The sequence below is a fragment of the Pelodiscus sinensis genome, chromosome 29 (assembly GCF_052426305.1).
Source record: "Pelodiscus sinensis isolate ZL-2025 chromosome 29, ASM5242630v1, whole genome shotgun sequence".
NCBI lineage: Eukaryota > Metazoa > Chordata > Testudines > Trionychidae > Pelodiscus > Pelodiscus sinensis.
In genome coordinates this window covers 3,343,855-3,371,519 of record NC_143080.1, presented here as the reverse complement: position 1 = coordinate 3,371,519, position 27,665 = coordinate 3,343,855, and the positions used below count along the sequence as shown (strand labels likewise).

Sequence of the window (27,665 nt, the reverse complement as noted above, 5' to 3'; positions counted from 1 at the left end):
CTCGGGGCTGGCCGGGAAGAAGGGGGGGTGGGAAGCAGAGCGGGGGAGGGATATGGGGCTGGGGGAGCTGGACAGGAGGTGGGGGGGCTGGAGGCAGGGGGGCAGGAAGCAGAGCTGGCGGGGGGGATGCAGCCACTGGCCGCAGACGGAGTCCAACAGGCCGCGCCCCCGGCAGGCACTCCTTCTAGTTGCTAGTAGAAGCCAGGCAGGGGCGGGGGGAGTGGCTGGGAGCTGCTCCCCCCGCCCGGCTTCTGCACACAACCAGAATCTCCCAGCTGGGAAGTGGGGCTGCGATTGGCGCTGGGAGCCTCTGGTCGTGTGCAGAAGCCGGCGGGGGGAGCGGCTGGGAATCCCGGCCACTGCCCCCGCCCCGCCCGGCTTTTGCACACGACCACCGGGCTCCCAGCGCCAATCGCAGCCCTGCCTCCCAGTCGCTCCCCCGCCCCCGCCAGGCTTCCGTCTGGCGCCCGGCCGGAAATTCAGAAAATACCGACACTGCACATTGCACACGTCTGGTATTTTCTGAATTTTTCTACCGGACAGAGAGTGCAAATACCGGACTGTCTGGTAGAAAACCGGACACCTGGCAACGCTATTCCCACTAGGCACCCATGTCCCTGGCAGGGTGGGAAGAGGCTTCACACACTGCCCCGCCCCCAGGCCCTGATTGGCCAGGGGGCAGGGGAAGCACACGAAGCCTCCTCTCCCCCACCCCCGCCCTGCAAGGAGCACGCAGCACTTCAAAGCGCCAGGGTGGGAGGAAGCTTTTTTTTCCCAGGGTGGGAGGAAGCTTTGTGCACTCCCCCACCCCTGAGCCGTCATTGGCCTGGGGACGGGGGAGCAGCAGATCAACCCGCTTGGTGAGCCGGATTCGGCCTGTGGAGGCCTAGAGAAAAGAGGTTCCCCCGCAGAGAAGCAGCTGGAGATAGGAGGAGGTAGAGGTCTCCCTGGCTGGGCGCACACAAGCGCAGGCAGAGCCTGGAGGACTCCTGAATTCAGGAGGAGACCAGTGCGAATTAGCTCCCAGAAGAAGGGCGGGGCTGAGGGGCTCAGCAGTTTGCACTCTGCGCAAGAGTTAACAGATCATCCTCGGAGGGCAGGCGAAGGTGGGGAGGGGGGGGGCAGTGGGCGGGAATCTTGGTCAAAGTCCCCACGTCTACAAGCAAATCCCTGCATGAGGCCGAGCGGGAGAGAGAGCCGAAGGCCGGCCGGGCCACACAGTGCTTCATTTGTAACAGAAAAGGGGCTGGGAGCCTGGCACAAATTAAGCACCGGGGTCATGCCAGGCCACAAAGAGCTATGCTCCAAGCGTGGGAGGTGGGGGGGCTGCTGTCACATGACCCTGTCCATAAACGCCTCGCGTTCCATTTCAGAACAAATTCGGTTGTTTAATCTCCCCGCTGCCCCCTGAATTTCCCTCCTCACGTCCGGCCCGCAGCTCTCCCCTCACCTTGCTGAAACGGTCGTGTGGGACGTACTGCAGGACTATCGGCTCCATGGTCAGCACGTTGGCGAACTGCACCTCGGGGATGTACAGCGCACAGACGACGTGGGCCCAGCCTGCGGGGGGCAAAGGGGAGAGAGAACGTCACACGGGGCGCCCAGGCGAGGCCAGAGGCCTGGGGAGGGAGCTCAGATCCTGCCATGGTGATCAGAGCCGCCCTGGCCATACGACAGTTCGGGGCGGCCACCCCAAATCCTGCGCTTTGGGGGGCCCTGCGGCGGCCACCTCAACCGTCCTATGGGCAGGTTCCGGGGGGGGCCTGGAGGATTACCTGGGCGGGGAAGGGGGTTCGGGCCACCCCAGGCACTCTGCTTCCTGCCGCCATGGAGAAGCGAGGTGCAGACAGCTGGAAGTAGGTGCAGAGCTAGAGCGGAGCAGGCGCTGCCGCTGTGCGTGGGGAGGGGCGACCCCTGCTGCCGCCCCTCACCAGCCCACCCCCATAATTCCCCTGCTTGTATTGCTCGGGGGAGAGGGCTTCAGCCGGGGGCGGGCAATCTTGGTGGAAGGGGTATGGTGGGGGCAAAGCAGGAGTCTGGCTTGGTGGGAAGGGATTGGGCAGGGGCAGGGTGGGAGCAGGGCCTGCGAAGAGGGGGCCCTGTACCCAGGGCACTTGGAGGTGTTGACTCAGGCCCTGAGCCCCCCTAGGGATGACCCTGGTCATGATTAGTAGGAGGGAGAAAGAAAGAAAGAAAGAAAGAAAGAAAGAAAGAAAGAAAGAAAGAAAGAAAGAAAGAAAGAAAGAAAGAAAGAAAGAAAGAAAGAGGGAGGGAGGGAGGGAGGGAGGGAAGGAAGTGCAAGAATTGGAAGGTCCCTCAAGAGGCTCTCTTGTCTGTCCCCACACGCTGACGTAGACCTCGACCATCTCTAGCAAGGGGCAGCCCAGCCTGTCCTTAAACACCTCCGGGGTGGGATTCCTCTGCCGCACTCGGGGGCCAAGTGCTTCACTCTCCCTAGACGGTTTGCCCGCATATCGGCCCAAATGAAGCGGATTCCTTCTTGTCCCGCCCGCAGTGAACATGAAGAGCGACGGATCGCCGCCCTCTGCAGACAGCCAGATGGCGAGAGCGCGCCTTCGCGGTTCATGTAAGGGGCAGCGATTCCTCGAAGACAGCGGGTTTACAACGTCCACTCCTCCTCGCAGACGACCCACCGAGAGCTAAAGCCCAGAATGTTACAGAGGAGCCAGAACTGGAAGGGCTGCTTGCTATAAGATGGTGTGGGGCTAAGCTCGGAGGGAGGGATAGCTCAGTGGATTGAGCATTGGCCTCCTAAAGCCAGTTTTATGAGCTCAGGCCTTGAGAGGGCCACCTAGGGCAAATCTGTCAGGGAGGGTGCTTGGTCTTGCTGTGAGGGCAGGGGACTGGACTCAATGACCTCTCAAGGTCCCTTCCAGCTCTAGGAGACTGTATATCTCCATATTATTAAGTCCCTCTCCATTTCAGCAGCCTTCCCACCCCCTGGCTTCATTGTTAAGTTCTGATTCCCTGTGGAATCAGAGGCAGAAGCAAAATCTCCATCGGAGGCCTAATCGATGCAGAGCAGAGCGGAAGAATCGCTTCTCGTGTCTTGCTCACAACCCTCCTGTTCGTGCAGCCCAGAATCACGTTTGTTTTTTCTGCAGCAGCATCAATTTCTGCATTTAGCGTGTGGTCCACAAGGACCCCTAGATCCCTTTCTGCAGTGCTCCTTCCTAGCAGAGTTGTTGACTTAAGTTGCCTAGTTGACTCAACTTGAGACTTGACTTGGGTTCATTGTTTGTGACTTGAGACTCGACTTGAGACTTGCTAATTTTATTAAATCGACTTGGTGAAAAAATGGTCCAAAAATGCCGATATTGATGGCTTATACAAAAGTGACTTGACAGTTTTAAAATTAAGACTTGAGAATCGACTTGGAACTTGACTCGAAAGTGACTTTAGGGACTCGAGACTCGACTTGAGATGTGAACTGTAGTGACTTGAGACTCGACTTGGACTTGACAATGACAACTTGAAGACAACACTGCTTCCTAGACAGTCGCTTCCTAGACAGTCGGATTGCTCCTCCCTAAGTTGTCCTTGTTGAATTTCCTTCTGTTTACCTCAGGCCATTTCTCCGCTTTGTCCCGATCAGTTTGAATTATGACCCTGCCCTCCAAAGCACTTGCAGCCCCTCCCAGCTCGGTATCATCCGCAGACTTAATAAGCATTTTCTCTATGCTATTATCTAAATCGTTGTGGAAGTTATTGAACAGAATCGGTCCCCAAACGGACCCCGTGTTATGCCCTTCCAGCATGACTGTGAACCATTGATAACTCCTCTCTGGGAATGGTTATCCAGCCAGTTACCATGCTGGGAGGAATTTTGGTAGCACATCGCTCGGTCTAGCCCATGTAGAAGGGACCAGACTCCGTAGTTACAGAAGCATCTTCTAGCCCTGTTAGCAGGGGACTGTCGTGCTCTCCAGTGACAGGGTGGTACACTCCTAGTGCTGTCTGCACAGGCCAAACCACATCGTAACACTGCTGGATGATGACTGTCATGTTATTACACTACAATCGCCCAGCGTGATGCTTTGCCATTTGCAGCCGGGGCGTAGCCACAGGTGGTCCCAAGTGAGCCATGGCCCAGCCACATTACAGCCAGGCCTGCCCCTGCCAGGATGTGTCTTGCTGTGACCCACACTCTGGGGCAAGGAGCGGGAGGTTGGGGCTTGCCCCACTTTGACCCACGCTCCGAGCCAGGGAGCAGGGCTTGGGGCTTGCCCTGCTGTACCCTGGCACTCTAGGATGGAGAGCGGAGGCTGGGGAGCAGGGTGAGGGGGCCCCCAACCCTCCTGTCCCACTCCCCCCCCATTCTTGCCCACCCAGCCAAAGTCAGGGCCCACGCAAGTGGGCCCATCCCTGTCTTGCAGTTGTTCCCTTAGCCATGTGGCGAGGCAGCTGTCGTGTAACTGGCTCTAGCTGGTGGTCCCAGCGCCTTTAAGGTCCCTTCTCCGCAGCTCCAGAGAATGCAGGAGTTCCTGCCCTGAAGGGGGAAGACATCAAAGAAAAGCTCTCCCGGCTTGCTCTGACTCTTCCAGGCCTTGGTGCGACCCAGGAGCAGGCACCCCAGCACTGCCGGAAAATAATCAGCTTTGCTGACACCACCGTCACTCGGCAGAGCCGATGACATGGGCGGCTGCAAGCGGCGGGCCTGGAGACCACGCTCCACCGTGCTTCAAGGCAGCAGAGGTTGGGGTGTAGGGCAGCTCCCGTTGCTTCCTTTCCTGTCCCATTCTGAGGCCTGTGAAGAACTGGCTGACCTGTAGGGTGTCCCATCCTATCCGGCCTGCTCTGCATCCAGGGACGCAGACATCGCTCACCCAGCCTGCTCTGGACCAGCTGCCTCAAGGCTATTATCACCCTCCTCATGTTTTGGACAAGCCAGCTCTGGGACAGACACTGACCACTCGGCCAGGTGCCTGCATGGGAAGACTAGGCAGCTTTTTCCCTCTCTTCCCACCATCAGCCCTGCCCACTCCCTTGTCTGTCTCAGCCCTGCATATCTCATGGCCACTGCAACCCAGAAAACGGAGCAATTAATTTCTTTGGGGGCCTCTGCTAGCACCAGTTCAGAGGCCAGCCAGCAGGGGGTGCCATGTTCCAGAGGAACACTCATGTCCCCTCTGCCTACTCCTTCCAGACTGGAGAACTTTCCTGTCTCTCTTGCGGATTAGCACCACGCTTTGCTTTCCAGCCAGCAGGGGCCGCTCATCCAAAATGAGAACATTTCACCTTAAAAACGACTCACGTCTTTCTGGTCTACCTGCCCGGCTCAGATATCGTCTAGGTCATTAGTAGGCTTTGGCAAACATGGCTTTTTATATTTTATAACTTCAGTGACTAATATCTATTTTTATTTTTGAGCAGTTATTTTCTATTGTTGTCCACTTAAATTTTCATAGGCGTGGGACATGGGGGGGGATCAGACAATAATCATTTAACGACAGTAAGCATTGAGATTCACAAACTGAAAGCTTAATTATTAACACAAAAATCGTCAACATCTCATCAAAATATACCAAGCAAATATCCCCAAATGAAAGTCTAAGAAGTTCTCAAGGAGCACTGTTCTCATTTTGCCGTTTCAATTACCAATGGAAATATTTTTCATGGTGTACGGTGAAATTGAGATTTACCGATAAAAATCTAAACCTTCCACATCTGTTCATTAGTAACTGCTGCCATCTGAGGTCTCTTCAGTTGTCTCCGTGCAATGAGTCGCAGGATCTCAGTCCAGTTCCCAGTGAACAAGAGCAAATGGATCTAGGGGCCATAACGGACCACAAGCTAAACAGGAGTCAACAGTATGACACTGTTGCAAAAAAACCAAACATCATTCTGGGCTGTATTTGTAGGAGTGCTGTGAGCAAGACAAGAGAAGTGATACTTCCGCTTTACCCTGCACTGGTTAGGCCTCAATCGGAGTATTGTGTCCAGTTCTGGATAACAAATTTCAGGAAAGATGTGTACAAATTGGAGAAGGTCCAGAGAAGAGCAACAAAAATCATTCAAGTTCTAGAAAACATGAACTATGAGGGAAAATTGAAAGAATTGGGTTTATTTATTCTGGAAAGGAGAAGACTCAGGGTATGTCTACACTACCCTCCTAGTTCGAACTAGGAGGGTAATGTAGGCATACCGCACTTGCAAATGAAGCCTGGGATTTGAATTTCCTGGGCTTCATTTGCATAAGCGGGGAGCCGCCATTTTTAAAACCCCGCTGGTTTGAACCCCGTGCAGCGCGGCTACACGGGCCTCGAACTAGGTAGTTCGGAATAGGCCTCGAGGTGTACCAGTAGTTCGGAATAGGAATCCTAGTCCGAACTACCTAGTTCGAGCCCCGTGTAGCCGCGCTGCACGGGGTTCGAACCAGCGGGGTTTTAAAAATGGCGGCTCCCCGCTTATGCAAATGAAGCCCGGGAAATTGAAATCCCGGGCTTCATTTGCAAGTGCGGTATGCATACATTACCCCGCTAGTTCGAACTAGCGGGGTAGTGTAGACATACCCCTAGAGAGGTTGTAGATGATTTTTAAGAGCAGGTTAGAGAAACACATGCCAGGGATATCTAGAATGGTGCTTGGTCCTGCCATGAGTGTAGGTGACTGGTCCCTTCCAGTTTTATAATTCTATGCTGAACCATCATCACAACTGCCACTAGCGATGACAATAGTAACAACTAGCTCGTTTTCCCAAAGCAGAAGCATTTCTCCTATTTTATAGAAGGGGAAAAACTAAGTTACCAGAAGGTGACGTGATTTATCCAAGGTCACCCAGCAACCCAGTGACAAAACTAGGAACAGAACCTCTTCCTTATCCACTAGGCCATGCTGCCTTCCTGCTAACAGGCTCCTTTGCTGGAAGTCTTACCAGAGAGAACAAGGATTGAATAGCTCTCTCAGAAAATCAACTCCCTTGCACAATTAAACTTTGTAACTCGCTGCGACAGCATAAGATTGAAGCAAATAGTTTAGTAAGTTATGTATTTATAGGAACAATAGCAGCATCTGCAGTGACATTAGTTCAGGTGAAAATTACAATGGCCATCCCCATTCTTCAGGGTATAAATTAGAATACCAGCTGTGGGTCAGGAAGGAATTTTGCCAGAGAATAATGTTGCATTTTTCGGTACATATGTGTATGGCAGGGGAGACGTTACTTCTTCCTCTGGCGCATTCGGCATTGTCCACTGGAAGACAACCTAAACTGCATCCAGCACCTGTTAATTTGCATCTGGAACAGCTGCTGTCATGACCCCAGCAGACAATGCCATGAGAAAGCAAGCTGGCTGCTCTATGCAGGGGCATTTACCTCCATTGTCGGTCCGTTTCAGGGCTCCGTCTTTGTGGGGACACAACTCGCATCTCTTGAAATCAAGCAGAAACAATGAGGTTAGTATGATTGGAAGGAGTCTGCTTCTTTCCCTCTAAGCTCTTCTGCTTCCTTCCCCCAATCTGAAGAAGAGCTCCATGTAGCTCAGATGTTTGTACCTTCCACCACCAGAAGAGGGTGCAATAAAATTTTACTTCACCTACCTTATCACTCTAATACCAGAGTGTTGCATTTACACCAGAGGGAACTAATGAGTGATTAAAAATCCAGCTCCTCAACTGGTGCAAATTAGTGTAGTGGCTCTCAACCATTCTAGATGATTGTACCCCTTTCAGGAGTCCAATTTGTCTTGTGTACCCCCACATTTCACCTCACTTAAAAACTACTTGCTTACAAAATCAGACATAAAAATACCAAAAGTGTCTCAGCCCATACCAAAAGTGTCTCAGCCCACTAGTGCTGACAATGGCCGCCTTTCTCAATTGTACCATATAATTGCCAGATGGTTGAAATAAAAATACGGAACACCCGCCTGCCCCCCTCCCAAAAAAAAAACACCGGGAAAAATTCTGTTGAAGGAAAAAAAAGGTGGGGAGACCAAAGTTGTTGAGCAAAAAAAAAAAAAGGACTCCAAGACTTATTAACCAATAAAATAAAATAAAACAAAACAGTATTAAAACAGCATGTCCCCTTTAAGAGTGAGTCCAGGGATAGGAACAGGAGAGGGGTTGAGCACTAAGACCCAGGGGAGTCATTGCTTCCCCTTGGTCTTTTTGCTGGCAGCCATTTTGCGCCAGCAACCTTGCGGAAACAGGTAAGCATGGAGGCTGGGGTGGGGAGGCTGGGGGGGCTGGGAACCAGGGGGAGGGGAGGGCAGGCGCTGATTCACACCAGGGTCACTTTGGCTCATTGTGGTAATTCAGGGTATGTCTACACTGCAGAGGTTTTTTTCGGAAAAAAGGTCATTTTTTCCAAAAAAACATCACTTATGTCCACACTGCAATTGTGTTCTTTCTAAAAAAAATTGAAAGATCAGAGGTTTTTTTCTGACACTGGTAACCCTCATTCTACCAGGAAGAAGCCTTTTTCCGAAAGAGCTCTTTCAGAAAAAGGCATGTGTGGACGGGGAAGAGGGAGTTCTTTCGAAAAAAGGGGAAAGAGGAAAAAGCACAGGTGCCCTGGTGGCCACTCTGCCCATAGTAATCACAGCTTAAATGCAAGATAGCGTCCATTCGGTGTGGACGCTATCTTTCGAAAAAGCAGATCGCTTTTTCCATGCGCTTTTGTTGTGTAGACGCTCTCTTTCAGAAGAAGTCGTTTTGGAAGATCTTTTCTGGAAAAATTTCTTCCAAAAGAAGCCTGCAGTCTAGACATAGCCCCAGTTATACAATCATAAAATACTAGGACTGGAAGGGACCTTGAGAGGTCATTGAGTCCAGTCCCCTCCTTCATGGCAGGACCAAATACTGTCTAGACCATCCCTGATAGACATTTATCTAATCTACTCATAAATATCTGCAGAGATGGGGATTCCACAACCTCCCTGGGCGATTTATTCCAGTGTTTGACTACCCTGACAGTTTGGGACTTTTTCAGTTGGTAGATGGAAGCTACCTTAGGCGATAGTGTCTTTCATTTCTAGGTCGCTGGTTCAGCCTTGGTCAGCAGTGACCAAGGAGCAGATTTTTAAAGGTATTTAGGGCATTGCTGTGGTGGAATTCTAGCTTCTATGTGCCTCAATCTCTTTTGAAAAAGAAATTTAGTCTCTTAAAACAGTTAGGCCTCACAATGTGGAATGCATCCGTGCCTGAAAGCTTTTAAAGATCTGGGCTCAAGAGTTATGAAAGTCCATGTGAAATGAGTTTGGAGGGTTTCAGCTCAAAGATGAGCAAAGTACCTGCACGAAACAATGAATTAAAAAAAAAATCCTGCACCTTTTTCTCTCCATGGATTATGAGGGACGAGGCAACAATGTTGATACCTGTAATGGTTTCATGGGAAGATATTTCACATAATATGGTGGTCATCGGCAGCTACTGCTTTGAGTATCAGATCCATCTCTGGCTAGAAGGCCAATATGCTTCTCTGCAGCTTTTCTGGGATACCAGAGGAATCCCGGAAAAACTCTGCCGTGTCCAAGGAATGTGTCTGCTTTTCCGAAAAAAAATTCGGAAAAGCAGACGCATTTTTCAGCATCCCTGTAAACCTCGTTCTATGAGGAAGAAGGGATGTTCTGAAAAAGGGTTTTTTTCCCCAACATTTGGCCCCGTGTAGATGGGTCAAATGTCAGAAAAGCCTCTTCCGAAAGAGAAGTGAAAAAAGATATGCAAATCGCGGTTTGCAATTTGCGTACCTTTTTCTGACTTTACATTGTAGTGTAGACATAGCCTTTCTTTCTTTCGTTCTTTCGTTCGAAATTTCAGGCCTTTGTGGTTGTGGAGAAAAAACAGACACCAGGATTCCCGAAGCAGCAGGCAACCAAAAAGAAGCCAAACACATTTGAACATCCTCTCCAGATTTTTCAGCCAACCGTGTGATTCCGGGGAGGCCTGGCTTGTTGTTTCTGGATGCTTGGGGCTGGCCGTGGCGTGCAGGCCCAGGCCTGTGGCTTCGTCCTGGCTGCAGGACGGGGACTCGCTGGGATGCAGAGGCCGGAAAGCTGAAGAGAGACCTGCCTCAGCTCTGCTTCTGAACAAGGGCTGGAGCGCCTCGCTCTCCTTTTGCCACCTTCCCTCAGACAGCCACTGGGGAGGCCTCACTGGGGGCAGGCAGCCCCGGAGGATGGGAGAGGGGCAGGAGGGGGCAGGGGCAGGCAGCCCCGGAGGATGGGAGAGGGGCAGGAGGGGGCAGGGGCAGGCAGCCCCGGAGGATGGGAGATCCACTGAGGAAGTGGCCCCAGAAGTGAGCAGTGCGGGGGAGGAGGGAAAGGGGAGGGAAAAGGCCATGGTGGAGGGGGAGGGGATCAGCTGCAGCCCCGGACTTGCTCCACAGCACCACCCTGCCTCCCACCGGACAGTGGGTCTTTCCCCAGCCGCTTTCCTTCTCCACCTGTCACTGGCTGCAAGAGGGGAAGCCCCACTCACAGGGAGGCTGCTGGAGCCAAAAAAGGCCTGAAGGTGAGGGGGGGCGAGTGCTGCCCAAATCCAGCGGTGGTGGGGGGGGAGGGCGAGTGCTGCCTAAATCCAGCAACGCAGGCAGCCAGGCGGGAACAGCCCGAGACTGGCTCAGTAACGCACCTGGCTGGGCTAATGGATGTGAAGACTCGTTGCATGACAGAACACGCTCCGCCCTGGACATAGGTGGTGAGTTCCCAGTATTAATTCTTTCCTCACTGAAAGGATGTATCACTGGCCATCTGTATGTGACTCTTCGAACCTCCAATCGGTCTTTTGCCTGCTCCCTGCTTGGACAACTCACAGGGCCAGCCTGACTATATAGGTGGTCTCTTAGGGCGCCAGGCTATAGAGTTGCCAGATGGTTTCAAAAAAAAATACTGGGCAAAAATGTGATAAAAATTTGTTGAGCAAAAACAAAAAACACTGGGGGAAATTTGTCGAGAAAAAAAAAACCAAAAAAAAACAAGTGCCAGGGAGTAACCAGGGAGTCCTTGCGGGAGGAAGGCGAAGGGTCCGAGGTTGGGCCGAAATGCGGTCGTGGCCCCTTTAATTGCTGTATGTCCCAAGCAAGCTTCTGTCAGATATTTTCTCAATTGGTTTACTGGACACTAAGTCAAAATACTGAACTGTCCAGTTCAATACCGGACACCTGGCAACCCTAGCTACTAGGGGCGCCAAATGAAACGGAAGTGAATGTTTTTCTCTGTTTAAAAATATATGAGTATGTTTTCCCTCATAAACGAACATATCAAATATGGTACTTGTATGTCGTTGCCATGTCAGAAGCTGAGCTCTATTATTTATTCCCCATTGTGAAACATGGCTGGGCACGCCCATACGTTAAAATGTGTCGCATTTCACGAGGCATACTGGAGCAGTCGAAAAAGGCTTCCCGTGTCGACCGCGGTGTGTCCAGACTGCACCGCTGTGCTGCCAAACAGCTGATGGGCACAGCGCGGCGGCCATTTTGATGTAAATGAAGTGGCAATTATTTAAATTGCTACTTCATTTTCCTAGGTCTAGTGACGGAGCCATGTAGTCTAGACCAGTGGTCCCCAACCTTTTCAGGTTGTCAGGCGCCAGGGGGCGTGGCCGTTCGCCCGCCGGGCGCCAGGGGGCGGGGACACGTGCGCGCCCGGGGGCGGGGCCCCCACCCTCAAGCGCCGCGCGCGCGGGGCCGGCCCCCCCCCCCCCTGCCGAGCGCCGCGTGCCCGGGGCCGGCGCTCCCCCCCGCCAAGCACGCCCCCCCCGCAAGCGCCCATGCGCCATGTGCTTAGGGCCAGGCCAGCCCCGAGCACCTGGCGGGCGCATTCAAATGCCGTGTTGGGGACCGTGTTGGGGACCACGGGTCTAGACATACCCTCAGTGTGGCTTGCAGCTTAGTGAAGCCAAGTCAGCAAGATGCCACAGCAGTTCTGTTGCGTTACGAGCTGTGATCCTGAAGCCGCTGTGCCCATGAAAAATCTGTACCATGTTAGACTTGAAACCTCTGGTCAGAGGCGTTAACAAGACTGTGAATGGAGCATCACATGCACTTGCAAGAGTAAGATTGTGTTGTCACTGTCGTCTCTTACAGTTAAAGTAACAACAAAGCCCTGATTTCCAAACACCTAACTGCTCATGTGAACAAATGCCACTTCACATTCTAGACTTCTCAGTTTTCTCTATATTGAATGTGGGGAGGGAGGCGCCAAAGTCATAGTTTGCCCAGGGCGCCAAAAACCCTTGGGCCAGTGCTGAAGACTCACAATGAGCTTTCATGATGGCTGTGTCCATACAATACTGGTGTGGATTCTAAGGCAAACCGTGGTGGATTTACTACTGGGCCAGTTGTTCCCTGACACCCAGTCCAAACTTAGAAGGGCATAATGGGGAGCCCAAGGTATCCGGGGAGCTGTAGTTCCTTGGCCAACTCCCTGGCTAGAGAACTTTCCCTGGAGTAGGGAAAGGACTACATTTCCCAGTGTTCCCTTGGCTGCTCCCAACAGGAAAGGGCGGGGGAGAGAGGGAGAAAGCTGTGAGCCATGCACAACAGCAGCTTGCTGTGAATGGAGGGCAGGCTGCTAGAAGGAGCTGCTGCTATGAATGGGGAATGTGTGCACACAGGGAGTAGGTGGCTTTGGCCCAGATCTCGCCTTCCCCAGACTGGACTAGGGGTGCTAGTGACGTTGGTTTGCTGCCCCCAAGAAAGGAATTGAATGGACTGAGTGAGCAATGCACCTCTGTCTGAAGTCTAGCAAGGGAAGTGGGTGGACCCCTACCAGGAGATGGAAGGCAGTACTAGAGGGCCTGAGCAGCTTTAGGTACTAATACCAGGCATGCAGGAGAATTTCACTCTGTTTCCACAGCCACGGAAGCAGAAATGGGATTTTCCTTTCCAGATTTATCTAAGCTCAGACAGGGGCCCTAGCACCTGTTTCCAGATTGGAACAGGAGTGCTCCAGGTTAATTTGGGCTGCTGTTGTACCTATTTCTCCAGAATCAAATACTGATCCACACTAATCTGTTGTAGAAAAAGTAGGATAAAATTGAGCTGGCATCGTCACAGTGCTAACTGGGACTGGAGTTTCGATTTTCAACCGCCATTACCAGGCTTTGTGGGGTTTTTAGAGGGGGTTTTTTCTTTTAAAAAGAAGACAGTAACAATGCACTGGTGATTTCCGCACAGAGTGGAACAAAAAACTAACAAAAGCACCTCAACTTTGCCTCATTATGTGGGACAGTCATACACTATGGATCCTCCAATCACACAAACTGAAAATTGTTCCACTTTCCTGGGGTAGGGATTTGTCCAAAAGGATAAGATAGTTGCGTACTGTGGAACTTTATTGAGCTGAGACCTGGACCACATACAGTGACTGATGAAATAGGGTGGCCTGGGAGACATGGGTATAGCATGTCTGGGTATGGAAGGAGATAAATGTGATCACTATGAAATTTCTGCTCACTGCAGACACTGGTAAACCCAGGTGAGTGTACATGTCAATGAGAAAAACCTCGGGGCTGAGGAAACTGTGTATAGCAGTTCATACAACCTTGCAGAAGTGTGTGATCAAAATGAAAAATGCTTCTGAGACTCACTATAACACCGCCATACCAGGCCGACACTCGGTAGTGGCTGAGAATAGATTTGGCACCAGGCCCACAAAATGTTAATCGGGCCATGATGGCAAACAGGAATTCCCAGGAGTGTGTCTGATGCTAGCAAACCTGCCTTCCAACTTCACTCTGATGTTTTCAAAAAGAAATTGCAGGAGACAAATGACTTGTTTTTCCTCCCACAAACAAATGAAATGCAAACAAATTGCATTTTCTATTGTTGATGTTTTATTTAAAAATTTTGGGGTTTGGGATGAAAAGCCCAACTCTCCAAATTTTTCAAGAAAAACCTGACCTTTCTTGTTGTTGTTGCAAAAATGTCCATTTTGTCATCTTCTGTCAAAAAAAGGTTTCAGTGGAAAATTTCCGACCAGCTGTAAAAACAATGAGGAGTCCTGTGGCACCTCAAAGGCTAACAAATGTATTTAGGCACAAGCTCTCGTGGGCGGGAGCATGTGTAACCCACACACCTGCTGGGTGTGGTGTATGTTCGACATAGTGGCACTTAGCCCACATACAGAGAGAAAGAAAGAGTGCACGCTGCTTTAACTGAAAGCTCTTAGCTCAAGCAGTAGCGGCTCATGCACTTAGCTCCAGAGGTCCCAGGTGTGGTTCCACCTGTCTGCATTACACATCCATCTGACAAAGTGAGCTCCAGCCCACAAAAGCTTATGCTCAAACACATTTGTTAGGCCAGGCCTATGCTAGGCTCAGCTTAAGGTACACAAATCCAGCTATGTAGAATACACAGCTGGAGTCGGCTTGGTGGTATCCCTACAGCAGGAGGCTGATGGGAATAAACACTCCCGTTAGCTTCCCTTACTCCCTGGAAAAGCAGGGGTGCTCTTGGAGTTTGATTTAGCGAGTCTTAAGTAGACTCGCTAAATCAAACTCCAGAAGGTTGATCACAGCAATGGCATTTTGTTCAGTATAGACAAGGCCTTAGACTTTAAGGTGCCCCATGGCTTCTTGTTTTTGCTGAAACAGCTACACTTCTGAAACTTGCCCAGCTATGGATTGCAGGGTCATCCATGCGAATTGGGGCGGGGGGTAGTGGAATGGACACTAATGGATGCAGGACCCATGTTTGGGTTTGCTGTGTGTCACAATCTCTAGCGAGTCCACTCCCCAGTGGGATGGTGTCCCACCTCAGACAAATCACCATCCCATGAAGCAACAATTGCTCCCTTACCGGCCTTCTCAGCCCAACCCACTGTAGTCCAAAGGGCCGTGGAGAGCTACTCCTCTCTGCCCCTAGGCTCGAGTTCTCTTCCACGCGGGGGTGTTAGCCGCCGTGCGGATGTGCTGGTGGGACATGCACAGTGTGCTGCGCGGAGGATGAGTCTGGAAATCACGCTGCACCCATGCGAGCTGGGCGTCCGACCCTCCCACTCTGATGTGATAAGGTTCCACCCCCCCCCCCCACCCGGCCTGGGGGGAAATGACTGCAGAAGATGCACAGGATTGGAGAGCCACACTCTCACACTGTAATATGGGCGATGGGTAGAAGAGGCAGGGGAAGGCATTGCCTTCCCAAATGCCAACCTGGCCCTGCCCACAGTCCACCGCCAGCCCCTGTCCCCCTTCATTGTGTCACTCTAGTCTCCATGCCACCAGCCCTCCTGGGGTTGGGAAGGCTGGGGCCAGGTGCCACCTGTGCACCGAGGCTGGGGGGGGGGCACCCGCCACGTGCCCTCCAGGGGTGCACCCTCCCCTTGCTCCGAGGAAGGCAGGGATCACACATCACCTGCGCTCCCTCTCCCCACTGCTGGGGCTGGGACGGTGTGCTGCCTGACATCCCCCATGTTCCTGCTGGGGCTGCCCACCACCTGTTAGGGTGGGGTGGCCTGTCCCTACAGGGGGGGGCCGTGCTTGGCTCCCACAGAGTCGTGGGTGGCAGAGGCACTGCCCTGTAACCATCTTGTACCTATCTCAGGCTGTGCCTAGACTACAAAGTTCTTCTGCAAAAAGATACGCAAATTGTGAACCTCAATTTGCGTATCTTTATCTGCTCCTTTTTTCGGAAGAGGCTTTTCCGACATTTAGCCTGTCTACACTGGGCCAAATGTTGGGAAAAAAACCTTTTTCGGAACATCCCTTCTTCCTCGTAAAAAAAAAAATGTTCAGAAGAGCAGACATGTTCCTTGGACACAGCAGAGTTTTTCCGGGATACCTCTGGTATTCCGGAAAAACTCTGCAGTCTAGATGTACGCTCAGAGGGGTAGCTGTGTGAGTCTGTAATTTTAAAAACAACTTAAAAAACGGTGCTGCAGGGGTATTGGTTGTTTTTTAAAGTTTTTTTCAGTTACAGACTCACACCGCTACCCCTCTGACACTTTTAAAAACAAGTAGTCCTGTAGCACCTTAGCCCTGGTCTGCACTAGAGAGTTATTTTGAAAAAAACCTCCCCTTATTTCGAAATAACAAGCGGAGCGTCCACACTACCAAACCTGTTATTTCAACATAAGGGGTTGGTTATTAAGAAATAATAACTCCTGCTTTCCCCAAGGAATATCGCTAATTTTGAAATAGTTATTTTGAAATAGCGGTGGTGTGGACGCTCCGCTGCTGCTATTTCGAAATAACTACTCCCCAGAGTCATTCAAAGTAGTTATCCCCCAGTGCTTCCTCGGGTTCTAAGTCGAGGTAGCGCGTTCAAATTAAGGGAGCCTGCCTCAGACTAATTTCGAGGCTTCCCTGTAGTGTGGACATGGTATTTTGAAACCGCTGTTGCAGGAGTTATTATTTCAAAATAAGTTATTTCGAAATAATTTCCTAGTGTAGACATGCTCTCAGGGACCAATATATATATATAGTATCATGAACTTTTGTGTGCAAAACTCACATGTTGTATCTGTGTTTGCATAGCTACGATTACAGAACTCTGGTCTCTGATCTCTCCTGCCACTCACATATTAATAAACACAGTGTACCTAGCTTGAGAAATTGTTTGGGTGCTTCGGATCTCCTGGCCTAAGCTGTATCTGCCCTCTAGATAACCGGGAGACTCGAGTCTCATGGATTGTCAGACTGGCCCCTTCCACCAGTGCTACACAGTATTAAAAATAATAAGAAACACGGGGGGGGAAATGGCAGAGCCCATCAGGAACTTACGCCCTCTTGGCCCGAAGAATGAAAGACAGTGACTATTCGTTTGGTATATGAATAGTCATGGCCGCACACATACGGCTGCTGACTGAGCTAGGATCCCATGATCCACATGGAAACCCCAGCAAACCCAGAGAGAACAGAGTTAACTGCAGCCCTATAGTAAGAAATTTGCATTTGAAAAGGCCTCTACACTCTCCCCTCCAACCTTCAGATCAAAGTGCCTCTCCCACCCTGCGATTAGCAAAGCTCTGATCATAACAAGAGAGGTTAACAGAACCCCACAAGACTTTTATTAGCCCTGCTTCTTAAGGATAGCTAAAGCTGCCCTCCGGGCGATTGCAGCTTACTGGGTTTCCCAGACAATTTGATTACAAAGTGGAATCGGCTTTCAGTTGCTTACTGTAAGCACACTAATGTTCACAGCATCCTTTAGGGACCTGTGAATTTGAGGAAGGGTTCTGAGCAAGGATTAAGGGTCCTTAGGTCCTTACGTACAACCAACATGATCTAATCTCGTCTCCTGGGCTCTCCTTCCAGCTCTGTGAAAGGACCAGAGCCTAAATACTAGAGCAGGGGGACCTAGAGGTTCAGACTCCCAGATTTTCATTTTAGTTTAGAGAGGGGAGTGTAACCTAATGGTTAGAGATTCTCATATGGTGAGAGCTATGTAAGTGCAAAACCTTCTTAGAGACTGGCTGTTATTTCTCAGTGGCATTTGCTCAGAGCCAGTCACTGCAGGATGTGCCCGACGGATCCTACTGCTGGGATACCAAGGACACCTTGAACTTCTACAGCACCATTTTGCAACCACTACCCAGTGGCAGATAATGTTCCTCTTCAGGAGGAGGAAACTAGGGCAGAGCAAAGCTGTCAGACAATGGCAGAGCCAGGAACCAAATCTATGTCTTCTACTATGCAATCCACTGTGTGATGGCGTACAAGCAGCACTCTCTGTAAGCTGTGCACTTGTGCGGCCACTAAGGGGAGATTCAAATGCCACCCAGATGATTAGCAGAGTGCCTACAGCTAGATTTTTTTTCCTACTGGTAGTGCACTCCACACATACCATGGTGCACATAAAAATTTATTCTGCACATGGATGGAAAAAAAAGACAGGGAACATTATATACAAAGCCACATAGTAAACAGGTGTCAGAGCTTGGCCTACATCTCACAACCGAGAGCTGCGCCCCTGACCATCAGATGCCTGACTTCCTACATCAAAGGACTGGACTCTTGCTAGTTATTTACCCATCTGTGTATCTGTTGCTAGGACTGTGGTGTCTCCCGTGGAAGGTAAGAGATTTAGCTAGGCAGTCACGCCCAGCTCTTCTTAGGAAGTAAGATTATCGCTATCCAGAACTGCATGTCACACACATGAATGGCATGACGGAAGCCCACCGTGCACTGTCCAACAGATTTCACTGATGGGGAGTTAAAAGAGGAACCACCTGCAGGGTCCTTGTTCTTCTGCTACCTTGAAGACAGACTAAGGGGCGTATTCTCCCGCTGAAACATTGCAGCCCTCGCAAGGCACACAGGTGAGGGGCCCCCCCCCGAGGAGGACTTGCATGTGCATGCATATTCTCTCAGCTTAGACACTGTTTTCATTCTAACAAACACAGCACAATGCCTTTCCCTCTGCACCAGTGAGGGGGAGGAGGGGCGTGAAATCCAGATTACCATTCCTGTCCTGACCCTCTGTTAAGAAACTGTTTGCATGAGATAAAGCCACCTTCAGGCATATTCCATACCCTTTACCATAGCGTAGATAAAAGCAGCATTTCTCAAAGGGTTAGAGAAGGGGTGTTTCTGCGGGCGAGGGGGTCTACGCAGCACCGTCAACTTGAAATAAGATATGCAATTTGCGCTATGCAAATTGTGTATCTTATTTCGATTTTATTTTGACATAGGTTATTTTGAAATTCAGCACATCTAAGGGTGCCAAATTTCGAAATAACACGCTATTTCGAGACATCCCTTAACCCTCGTGGAATGAGGGTTACAGGGATGCCGAAAAAGCATGCTTGTTATTTCAAAAAATATTTCAAAATAATGGACGGCTTGTTAAGACACGGGATAGCTATTTCGGAATACCTCTGGTATCCTGAAATAGCTGCACAGTGTAGACATACTGGGAGTCAGGTCTGGTTTGCAGCCCTAGCTCTAACAGAGCTGGATCTACTGATAGTATTGACTCCAGGAAACCTGGGTTCTATTCCTGACTCTTCCACATACTTAAATTAATGGAGATTGCCTATCTCCTAGAACTGGAAGGGACCTTGAAAGGTCATTGAGTCCAGTCCCCTGCCTTCACAGCAGAACCAAGTACTATCCCTGACAAATTGTTGCCCCAAATTGCTAAATGGCCTCTGCAAGGATTGAACTCATAATCCTGGGTTTAGCAGGCCAATGCTCAAACTACTGAGCTATCCCTCCCCCAAAATATTTGCCAGCTCACTTTGCTTCTGTGTGCCCATCTGTAAAACAGCTATAATTGTGTTGTCAGGACCCCTACAATTCCTGGATGATACTGGAGTCCCTACAGTGCCAGGTACCGTACTGATACTGAGCCACGGTTTGTCCACATTAGTTTAACTAAAGCTGTTGCATAGAATAATGCCAGTAAACCAGTGCACGAGGCTGGGTAGGCACTCCTAAATTGATTTAAACCTGGCTTATCTTGATTCAGGCCTTGTCTACACAGGTGGGATTGATTTAAATCAGACAAGAAACTGCAAAGGGAGTTAGGCACTCAAATCCTATTCAGCTTGAGTAGGAGGAAGAGCATTTGAATGACTTGGCTAAGGTTATCTGCAGAGCTGGGATGAGAACCCACATTTCTTGAGTTCCAGTCCCTACTCCAGTGGAGTACAGGGGAACCAGCATAATCTACTCCGCGTAAGGACAGGTGTGACTCGTACTCACCACCCTGGCGGCTCGCTCTTGGGATTCACATTTTCGGCAGAACCAGGGTCCGGTGGGCACCTGGACAATTCCATAGCAAGCTGGGAGGGGGAAACAGAAGATTAATTCGACTTTTTCATGGTTCGTTTAAATCATTCGGATTGATACAAAAACAAAAAAGAGGGGAGCCTCTCCAGTGCTGTAGGCAGCCAGACTTAAATCACAAGAGCAAAAATTAAAATGAAACAGCAGCTTATCCACCCGACTCTTCCAGCAGACAACACAATACACCCACCTCTCTTCCCCACCCCCGCAAATCTGTGATAGAACATCCTCTGGGCCTGGTCAGACCGGCAGACCCTAGCGCATTGGGAAAAGAGGGCCGGACTGAAGGCCCAAACGGACCATTAGATCATCTAGTTGTAGTCTGGCCTGCAGCATAACAGGCAACAGTGTTTCACTCAGAAACACAAGCACAAGGCAGCAAACACAAATAGAAGCCAGGATCGTCTGGCTCTCAGTCCTAAGGCCTTGCCACAGGCCCATACCAGCTGTCTCGTACACACTTATCTCTAGCTTGCAGGGCAGCACTATAAAGGCAGGGAATGTTGTCCTTAGATCCATCACTGGGGCCGGATCTGCAGCCAAGCTCAGCACTTCAATAAGTGACGGCCAACTTTTCCACTGTGCTCAGCACCCAGCAGCTCCCGCTGGGACTAGACTTTCAGAAGAGGTCAGCAGCAGCCAAACCCTTCCAAAAGAAATCAGGCCTCAAGGAGAGCTGAGCTCCTTGGAAAATCTGGCCTAAAAGGAGTGCACAATCCCCAGCCAATTTCAAATCCACCAGGTGCCACTTGATTTAGACTTTAAATAATTAAAAAGACTCCTATCCGTGGCTCTAGGTGCCCTTACCATTATTGACAGTACAGTAAAATTGCCGCAGCCTTAAAGCAAACATTTTGCCAGGAACTTTGCCACATGGCTACAGCCTCTCCTTTTCACCTCTGCATCACTGTAAGACACATTCCCTTAGCCCATGCCGAAAACCCTGTCAAACCGATGACCTTGTCAGCATGCCAGGAAGGTCACCAAATCTGGGCTATTTTGGACCCATGTGGAGAAAAAAGTGCCACTTGAAAGTAACAGCCTCCAGCTCTCATTCAGAAAAATCTTCCACACAGTTCACATTTGACCCTACTCTTACTGAAGTCTTCCCCAGTCTTCGCTCTCCCAGCATCTTTGATCGTCTCCAGCTTGGGGATGTAATGGTTAACCAGCTAACCGGTAAGGATAATCCTTATAGGTGATGTTTATGGGAAACTGGTTAACTAGCGGCTCAGCCGGGGTGGATCTGCCCCCCACCGGTGGCATCCCAGTTAAGCAGTTAAACACTTTTAACTGGTTAACTGATTAAACAGGATTTTACTCCAGTTTCCTCTGTATCAAGGGAAGCTCTTTCCTTTATAACCAACCTGTTTCTCTTCTGCCATAGGACAACGCAACATCCTGGCCCTTACAATCCTTTCAGAGGACTGGCGGTCTCTTGAGGTCACCTTACCTCCTTCAGCAGCAAACTCTCTCTCTGATCAAGGGTTGTCCTGGCTGGATTTTAAGAGAGTGTTGCTGACTCTGGAAGGAGGCAGGTAGTTTTAAAGCAACGGAAGCAAAGCAAAGACAGGGAGAGGGGTCATTCATGCGTCAGCTAAGGTTGAGGGACCCGTCAGCAAAGAACAAATTTCAGCCTTCTTACACAATCTTCAAAGCTGAGCTGACAGTTGGAATGGAGTCCCCATCATGTGAGACATTGAAACTAGGTTGGACAAAGCGTCTGAAAATATAACGCTGGAAGCCCTCTTGTGAGACGTTCCCTGGAGACAGACACAGGATAGGACCATCGTAAGTTTTCTCTGCTACTCTAATGCCTGAGATTTTATGTGAGCCGGGGGAAAAAAGCGGGCAGTGCAGTTAAACTTAAGGCTGGCTCACTCCCGGCTGAGCCAAGACAGACACATAAGAAAATGGAAACTATATAAAAGCAGTGACAAAGAAGTGTCTTGGGTCCATCTTTAGCAATAGGCATACGCCCAGAGGCACATGTGCTCAGCTGAAAACATTATTAGTTTCCCTGCCTGTTGCTTGGAGGAAAAGGGAAGAAGAAAGAAAACATACACCAACCATGAACCAGCATTGAAAATCCTCTTAATTTGCATTTTTATGAGACTTTTGTTGAAAAAAAATGCAATTTTGAATAACAGAAAAAAGGAATTTTTTAATGAAAATGTTCACAAAAAATGCATTCCATTTTTTCACCAGCTCTTATGTGAAGCTTTAGAGTAAGCTCATTTTTGGCTCTATTTTTATTCAGGCAGTCCAAAGCTAAACATGCTTTGCCTTTGCAGGTGAAGAAAAAGCACAGAGTTGAATCAACAAAGCAACTTTTATTCTGAAGAGAAATGTAAAGTCTGCCAAAATCATATCCCAATGCTGTGAACACAGGTAGTATAAGAAGGAAGGGTGGCAACATTTCTGGATATCAAAGAGGATGTCCCACAAAATTATTATAACCTGAAGAAGGCAAATCTTCCAAATCTAAATATCTAGACTATATGATACGTTATACACCACTTTATGACTCAGACTTTGATCAACTAAAAAGTGTTTTAGTAGCCCTCTCTAAACAACATTCTATGCCTGCTCTGCTATCCCTGCAGCAAGTAGTAAACATGTACTATCCCAATATAATTGCCCTGGATTGTAAACAAAGACACCTCAGAATCATAAAGCACTCGTAAAAGGGGAAACTGATTCCTAGTTACCTAAATAAAAGCATATGCATTAATTTTCAGGTTTGGGGAGCACAAACACCAATGCTCCTTTCCCCTCCCATTCTGAATACAAAATATCTTCAAGTTTCCGGTATTACAAAAATGGGACGTAGAAGAGTCACACCAAGGACATTAAAGCAACACACCAGTGTCAGTACAGAGGGACCAGCTACATGCCAACAGACCATTAGACGCATCCTGGAATAAACTGTTTTATGACAGGAGGCTCAGCATCTGTTTGTGAGCAGAGTTCCCCTGCAAACTCCGCTTCCTCTGTGCAACTCCTCTTTGCTTGCCTGATTACAAGGGACCTCTTATGATAGGTGTCGTCATGACATATAAGCCACAGAAGAATGCCCAACCTCCCAACCACTGCAACCCATATAAGAAAGTCTAGAGAGAAAGAAATATTGGGCAAGAAGAGAGATATTGGCTGATGTATGATAATGGTGTATTAGATTATGGATATTGGCTGATGTATGATAAACACAGAGAAACAGAGAAACCAAGTGAGTGAAGCAGTATCTTTTATCGGACCAACTCCTAGAGCCCTATGTGGATATGAAATTGGTGCCTGCATCTGCAAAAATGATTCATGGAGATCCACATCTACATCCGCGGATGCAGATACCCGCGGATATAAAGTGGATATTCTCAATGTGCAGGTTTCAAGATGAAAAATTTATACCCATAGCTGTAAAAATAAGCTGTGGCTATCCACATCCGTGGTGTGGATACCTGCGGATATAAAGCAGATATCTGCGGATTTGCAAGATTCTACCAACTTCTGTTGGTGAGAGAGACAAGAATTAGGGCTTACATGGTGCTTTTCAGTGCTGGGAAAGGTACCCACAGTGTCACAGCTAAATATAAGGTGGAAGAGATAAAGCATTAACATGTGACGGAGGAGAGCAGTCAAGGTGAAGTGAGCAGTCGTCACCTCTGATGCTTTGGCTCAAAGAAGGGCTATTGTTGTTATGAATCATAAAGTCACATCTTTCCTCCGTCCATTATTTTTAGGGTCCACCAGAGTTATGAATTTAAGTTTCCAGGCTTGGCTGTTGAGAAAGTGCTAGGCAGATTTCCTTGGAAGATAAGAACTAAATGTTCAGGTACAGAGTGATCGGTTTGGGAGAACTGGTTGCCCATGGGTGACAGGCTGTTTCTGTCTTTTTTTCATCTTACTGTGTGAGTTCATGGCAGAGTGCCGTGATTGTCTGCTTTCACCCAGCTAGTTGTTATGGGGGCTGTACAGGGTTAGAGAGAGAGAGAGAGAGAGAGAGAAAGAGTATGGGGATGGATGGATAGACAGACGGATGGGATGTATGGGGATGGACAGACAGACAGAGGGGGGTGTATGGAGATAGATAGATAGATAGATAGATAGATAGATAGATAGATAGATAGATAGATAGATAGATAGATAGATAGATAGATAGATAGATAGGAGTGTATGGGGACAGACAGATAGAGGGGGTGTATGGAGGTAGACAGACAGACAGAGGGGGTGTATAGGGACAGACAGACAGACAGATAGATACAGGGGGGTGTATGGGGACGGACAGACAGACAGATGGATAGATAGATAGGAGTGTATGGGAACAGACAGACAGACAGACAGAGGGGGTGTATAGGGATAGGCAGACAGACAGATGTATGGGGATAGATAGATAGATAGATAGATAGATAGATAGATAGATAGATAGATACAGGGGGGTGTATGGGGACGGACAGACAGACAGATGGATAGATAGATAGATAGGAGTGTATGGGAACAGACAGACAGACAGACAGAGGGGGTGTATAGGGATAGGCAGACAGATGTATGGGGATAGATAGATAGATAGATAGATAGATAGACAGACAGACAGACAGACAGACAGAGGGGGGTGTATGGGGGCAGACAGACAGATCCTTCTGGGGTTGGGAGGAGGGGTTGTAAGTAGGGCTGCCTCCCGCGCAGGACCCGGCCTGTGAGCAAGTCCGGTGCTGCCCCTGGAAGGGTTAATTCCACCCGGAGGTGCATTAATAAGCCACCATGTGCAGCAGAGCAAACACTTGCCCGGCGAGGTGTTTTCACTCCCTCGCAATCCTCCCCCACGTTAATAATTCGCTAGCGCCGCCCCGGTCCCTTCCCCGCCTGTCACCTGCAAGCCCCCCCCGCCACCCCCCACCGGGGGTCTGCACAGCCCATCACACCCCCCCCCCTCCGCGCACTTTCCCTAAGCGCCCCGGCCGCTAATAATAAACACACCGCCCTCCGGAAGGAAGCCGGGAACCGCTGCCCGCCCCAGAGGTCACTGCTCGCCGATAAGGACTCCCGGAGTTTCCCCTAGTCCCGGTCCCCATGACTAAAAACCCCCGGGCCGCCCCCCCGCTGTGCGCGGCTGCCCACCCCCGCTTGCAACCCGCGGGGCGAGCCCCCCCCAACTGAGCGACACCCCCCCCAAAAAACATCATTGCACCCCTTCCGCCGCACCCCACTAGGCACAGCCCGCGGGCCCCACGGGGCTGTGCGCGCCACCTGGGCACGGTGCCCTGCCTTGGAGCGGGGCCATCCACCGTACCGTTATTGGAACAATAGGGGTAAACAAAGCGCCCCCCCCATGCACCCTTTTTTTCCCCTCTCCCCACCATTCCCCCCCGCCCCGGGCTTCCCAGGGCCGGTGTGAGCCGGGAGGGGGACTTGCAATCTGGGTTTCCCCTTCTCCCCCGCCTGCGCCCCGGGGGTCCGCCCTGCCTTACCTTGGTGCACCGCCACGCTGCAGCCGTGCCCATCGCAGTACACCAGCGGGTTCTCTGCCCAGCCTCTCTCGTCAGAGCAAACACAGCACCCTCCCACCATCTCCTTCATCCTTCCATGAGGACTCGCCTCCCCCCGCCCCGCCGCCGGCGCGCTCCTGCTCCTGCTCCTCCTCCGCTCCGCGCAGCTCCGGCTGCCTCTCGGGCCACGCCGCCTTCACACCGCCTCCCCCGGCGGCGGCAGGGGGCCGCGAACCCCCGTGCGAAGCCACATTGTCCGGCCAGGGGGCTGTCCGCGCAGCAGGCGCTGCCTAAGGGCTCAGGGGGCCCATTCCCATCCACACACTCATGCACACGCACGCACACACACACACAAGCGCTCCGGTCTACACAGCAATCATGGCTACGTAGCTTAGCAAGCGCTGTAAAGTCTTAGGTTCAGGGACGGCAGCATGGCTGGGTAGGGAGCTTTTTGCCTTTTTTCTTTTCTTTTCTTGCCTCCCCCTTCGCCCCCCTGCCTCCCGGTCGCTTCTTTCCCCTTGCAAACGGAGCAGGAATCTCCGGGCGCCGCGCCGTGTGCGCGCAAAGCCCACCCCAGCCCGGTTTGGATCTCTGCGGAGCGATCAACTAGAACCATTCCCCCAATCCTATGAGCGGTGCCATTCCGCCTTGACAAATAAGGGCACCGCCAGCGCCACCGTCTGGTGCGACCTGGCTCTTCAAAACAGCGAGGGGTATTCATTTAACCCCTGGAGCACCTGTTAATCAGAAAACCATAGAATACTAGGACTGGAAGGGACCTCGAGAGGTCATCGAGTCCAGTCCCCTGCCCTCATGGCAGGACCCAATACTGTCTAGATCATCCCTGATAGACATTTATCTAACCTACTCTTAAATATCTCCAGAGATGGGGATTCCACAACCTCCCTGGGCAATTTATTCCAGTGTTTGACCACCCTGACAGTTAGGAACTTTTTCCTAATGTCCAACCTAAACCTCCCTTGCTGCGGTTTAAGCCCATTGCTTCTTGTTCTATCCTTAGAGGCCAAGACGAACAAGTTTTCGCCCTCCTCCTTATGACACTTTTAGATACCTGAAAACTGCTATCATGTCCCCCCTCAGTCTTCTCTTTTCTACACTAAACAAACCCAATTATTTCAGCCTTCCCTAGTAGCTCATGTTCTCTAGACCATTAATCATTCTCCTTGCTCTTCTCTGGACCCTCTCCAATTTCTCCACATCTTTCTTGAACTGCGGTGCCCAGAACTGGACACAATACTCCAACTGAGGCCTAACCAGCGCAGAATAGAGCGGAAGAATGACTTCTCCTGTCTTGCTCACAACACACCTGTTAATACATCCCAGAATCATCTTTGCTTTCTTTGCAACAGCATCACACTGCTGACTCATATTTGACTTGTGGTCCACTATAACCCCTAGATCCCTTTCTGCTGTACTCCTTCCCAGACCGTCGCTTCCCATTCTGTATGTGTGCTTCCCATTCTGTATGTGTGAAACTAATTGTTCCTTCCTAAGTGGAGTACTTTGTTAATAAAGGCATCTTTCCGGGGGGGCCGGGAGGAAAAGGGACCCTTTGAGTTTCAAAGACACAGAGCAGGTGGCACACTAAAATTGTAGCCGGAAAAGCATCCTCTAAGGCAGGGGTGGGGAACCTTTTTGGGTTGGGGGGCCGCTGACCCTCAGTAAAATCAGTGGGGGCCACACACAGGTGAGAAGCAAAGTGAGAAGCCCCTGAATGAGAAGGAAAAAGACCCCTCCTCACATTCCCCTTGCACACCAGAGCCTGGGGGTGGGAGCAGGTGAGTAGATTTTTGTGTGCTCCAGCCCTGTGGGTGGGTAGCAGGGGGGTTGGAGGCCAGCGTGGGCTCCCCAATGCAGGGGGGATCCCTGAGACATAGGGAGCTGGATTCAGGCAAGTCGGGGTTGCATCCAACTCCCGGGCCTAAGGTTCCCCACCCCTGGTCTAAGGGGAGAAGCTTTCTGGGTTAGATTGTTATTCCCGTAGAACCTCAGGCGTTACCAACATCAGAGGTGTTGGAAAGAGCCACCCTATCATTTTGTTCAGAGTTACGAACGTTTCGGAGTTGTAAACAGCCTCCCTTCCCAAAGTGTTCATCCTACCGAGGTGCTACTGAATGTTACAAGAACACCTGCAGTAGTGGTGTGAAGGCTGAACCAGTTAACTGGTTAACCAGTGGGGCTGGAGCAGCTCCTAGCCTGCTAGGGGCAGAGGGTTGCTCCAGCCCCATGGAAGGGAGGGGCACTGCAGACAGGGGCTTTTCAAGCGCAGACCCTGCCTGCCGCACGTCCCACAGGCGGGTGCTGCTCCAGCTGTGACATGGGCGCAGCCCCTGCCTTGGGGTTGCCTGGGACCTCCAGCCCAGCAGCAGGCAAGGGGGGGCTGCTCCAGCTGACTGGAGCCCCCTCCCCCCCCGTTTAATCATTTAACTGGTTAAACAATATGTTTAACTGATAGCCAATTTAAAG

General features: G+C 50.5%; 1 protein-coding gene across 3 annotated transcripts in view; it reads right to left on the bottom strand.

Moving 5' to 3' along the window:
- Nucleotides 1-25,795, bottom strand: part of MLLT6 (MLLT6, PHD finger containing) — a 97,507-nt gene extending 71,712 nt beyond the window's left edge. For 2 of the 3 annotated variants that reach the window (XM_075911430.2, XM_075911432.2), the window contains exons 1-4: nucleotides 25,161-25,794; nucleotides 19,612-19,691; nucleotides 7,337-7,391; nucleotides 1,451-1,560 (exon numbers count right to left, since the gene is read on the bottom strand). In XM_075911430.2, coding sequence (XP_075767545.2) covers nucleotides 1,451-1,560; nucleotides 7,337-7,391; nucleotides 19,612-19,691; nucleotides 25,161-25,269 — 354 coding nt within the window. In that variant the 5' untranslated portion in view covers nucleotides 25,270-25,794. Of the gene's footprint in view, nucleotides 1-1,450; nucleotides 1,561-7,336; nucleotides 7,392-19,611; nucleotides 19,692-25,160 lie in introns of all 3 variants that reach the window. The other variant, XM_075911431.2, reaches the window with a different exon arrangement.
- Nucleotides 25,796-27,665: the final 1,870 nt, after the last annotated feature.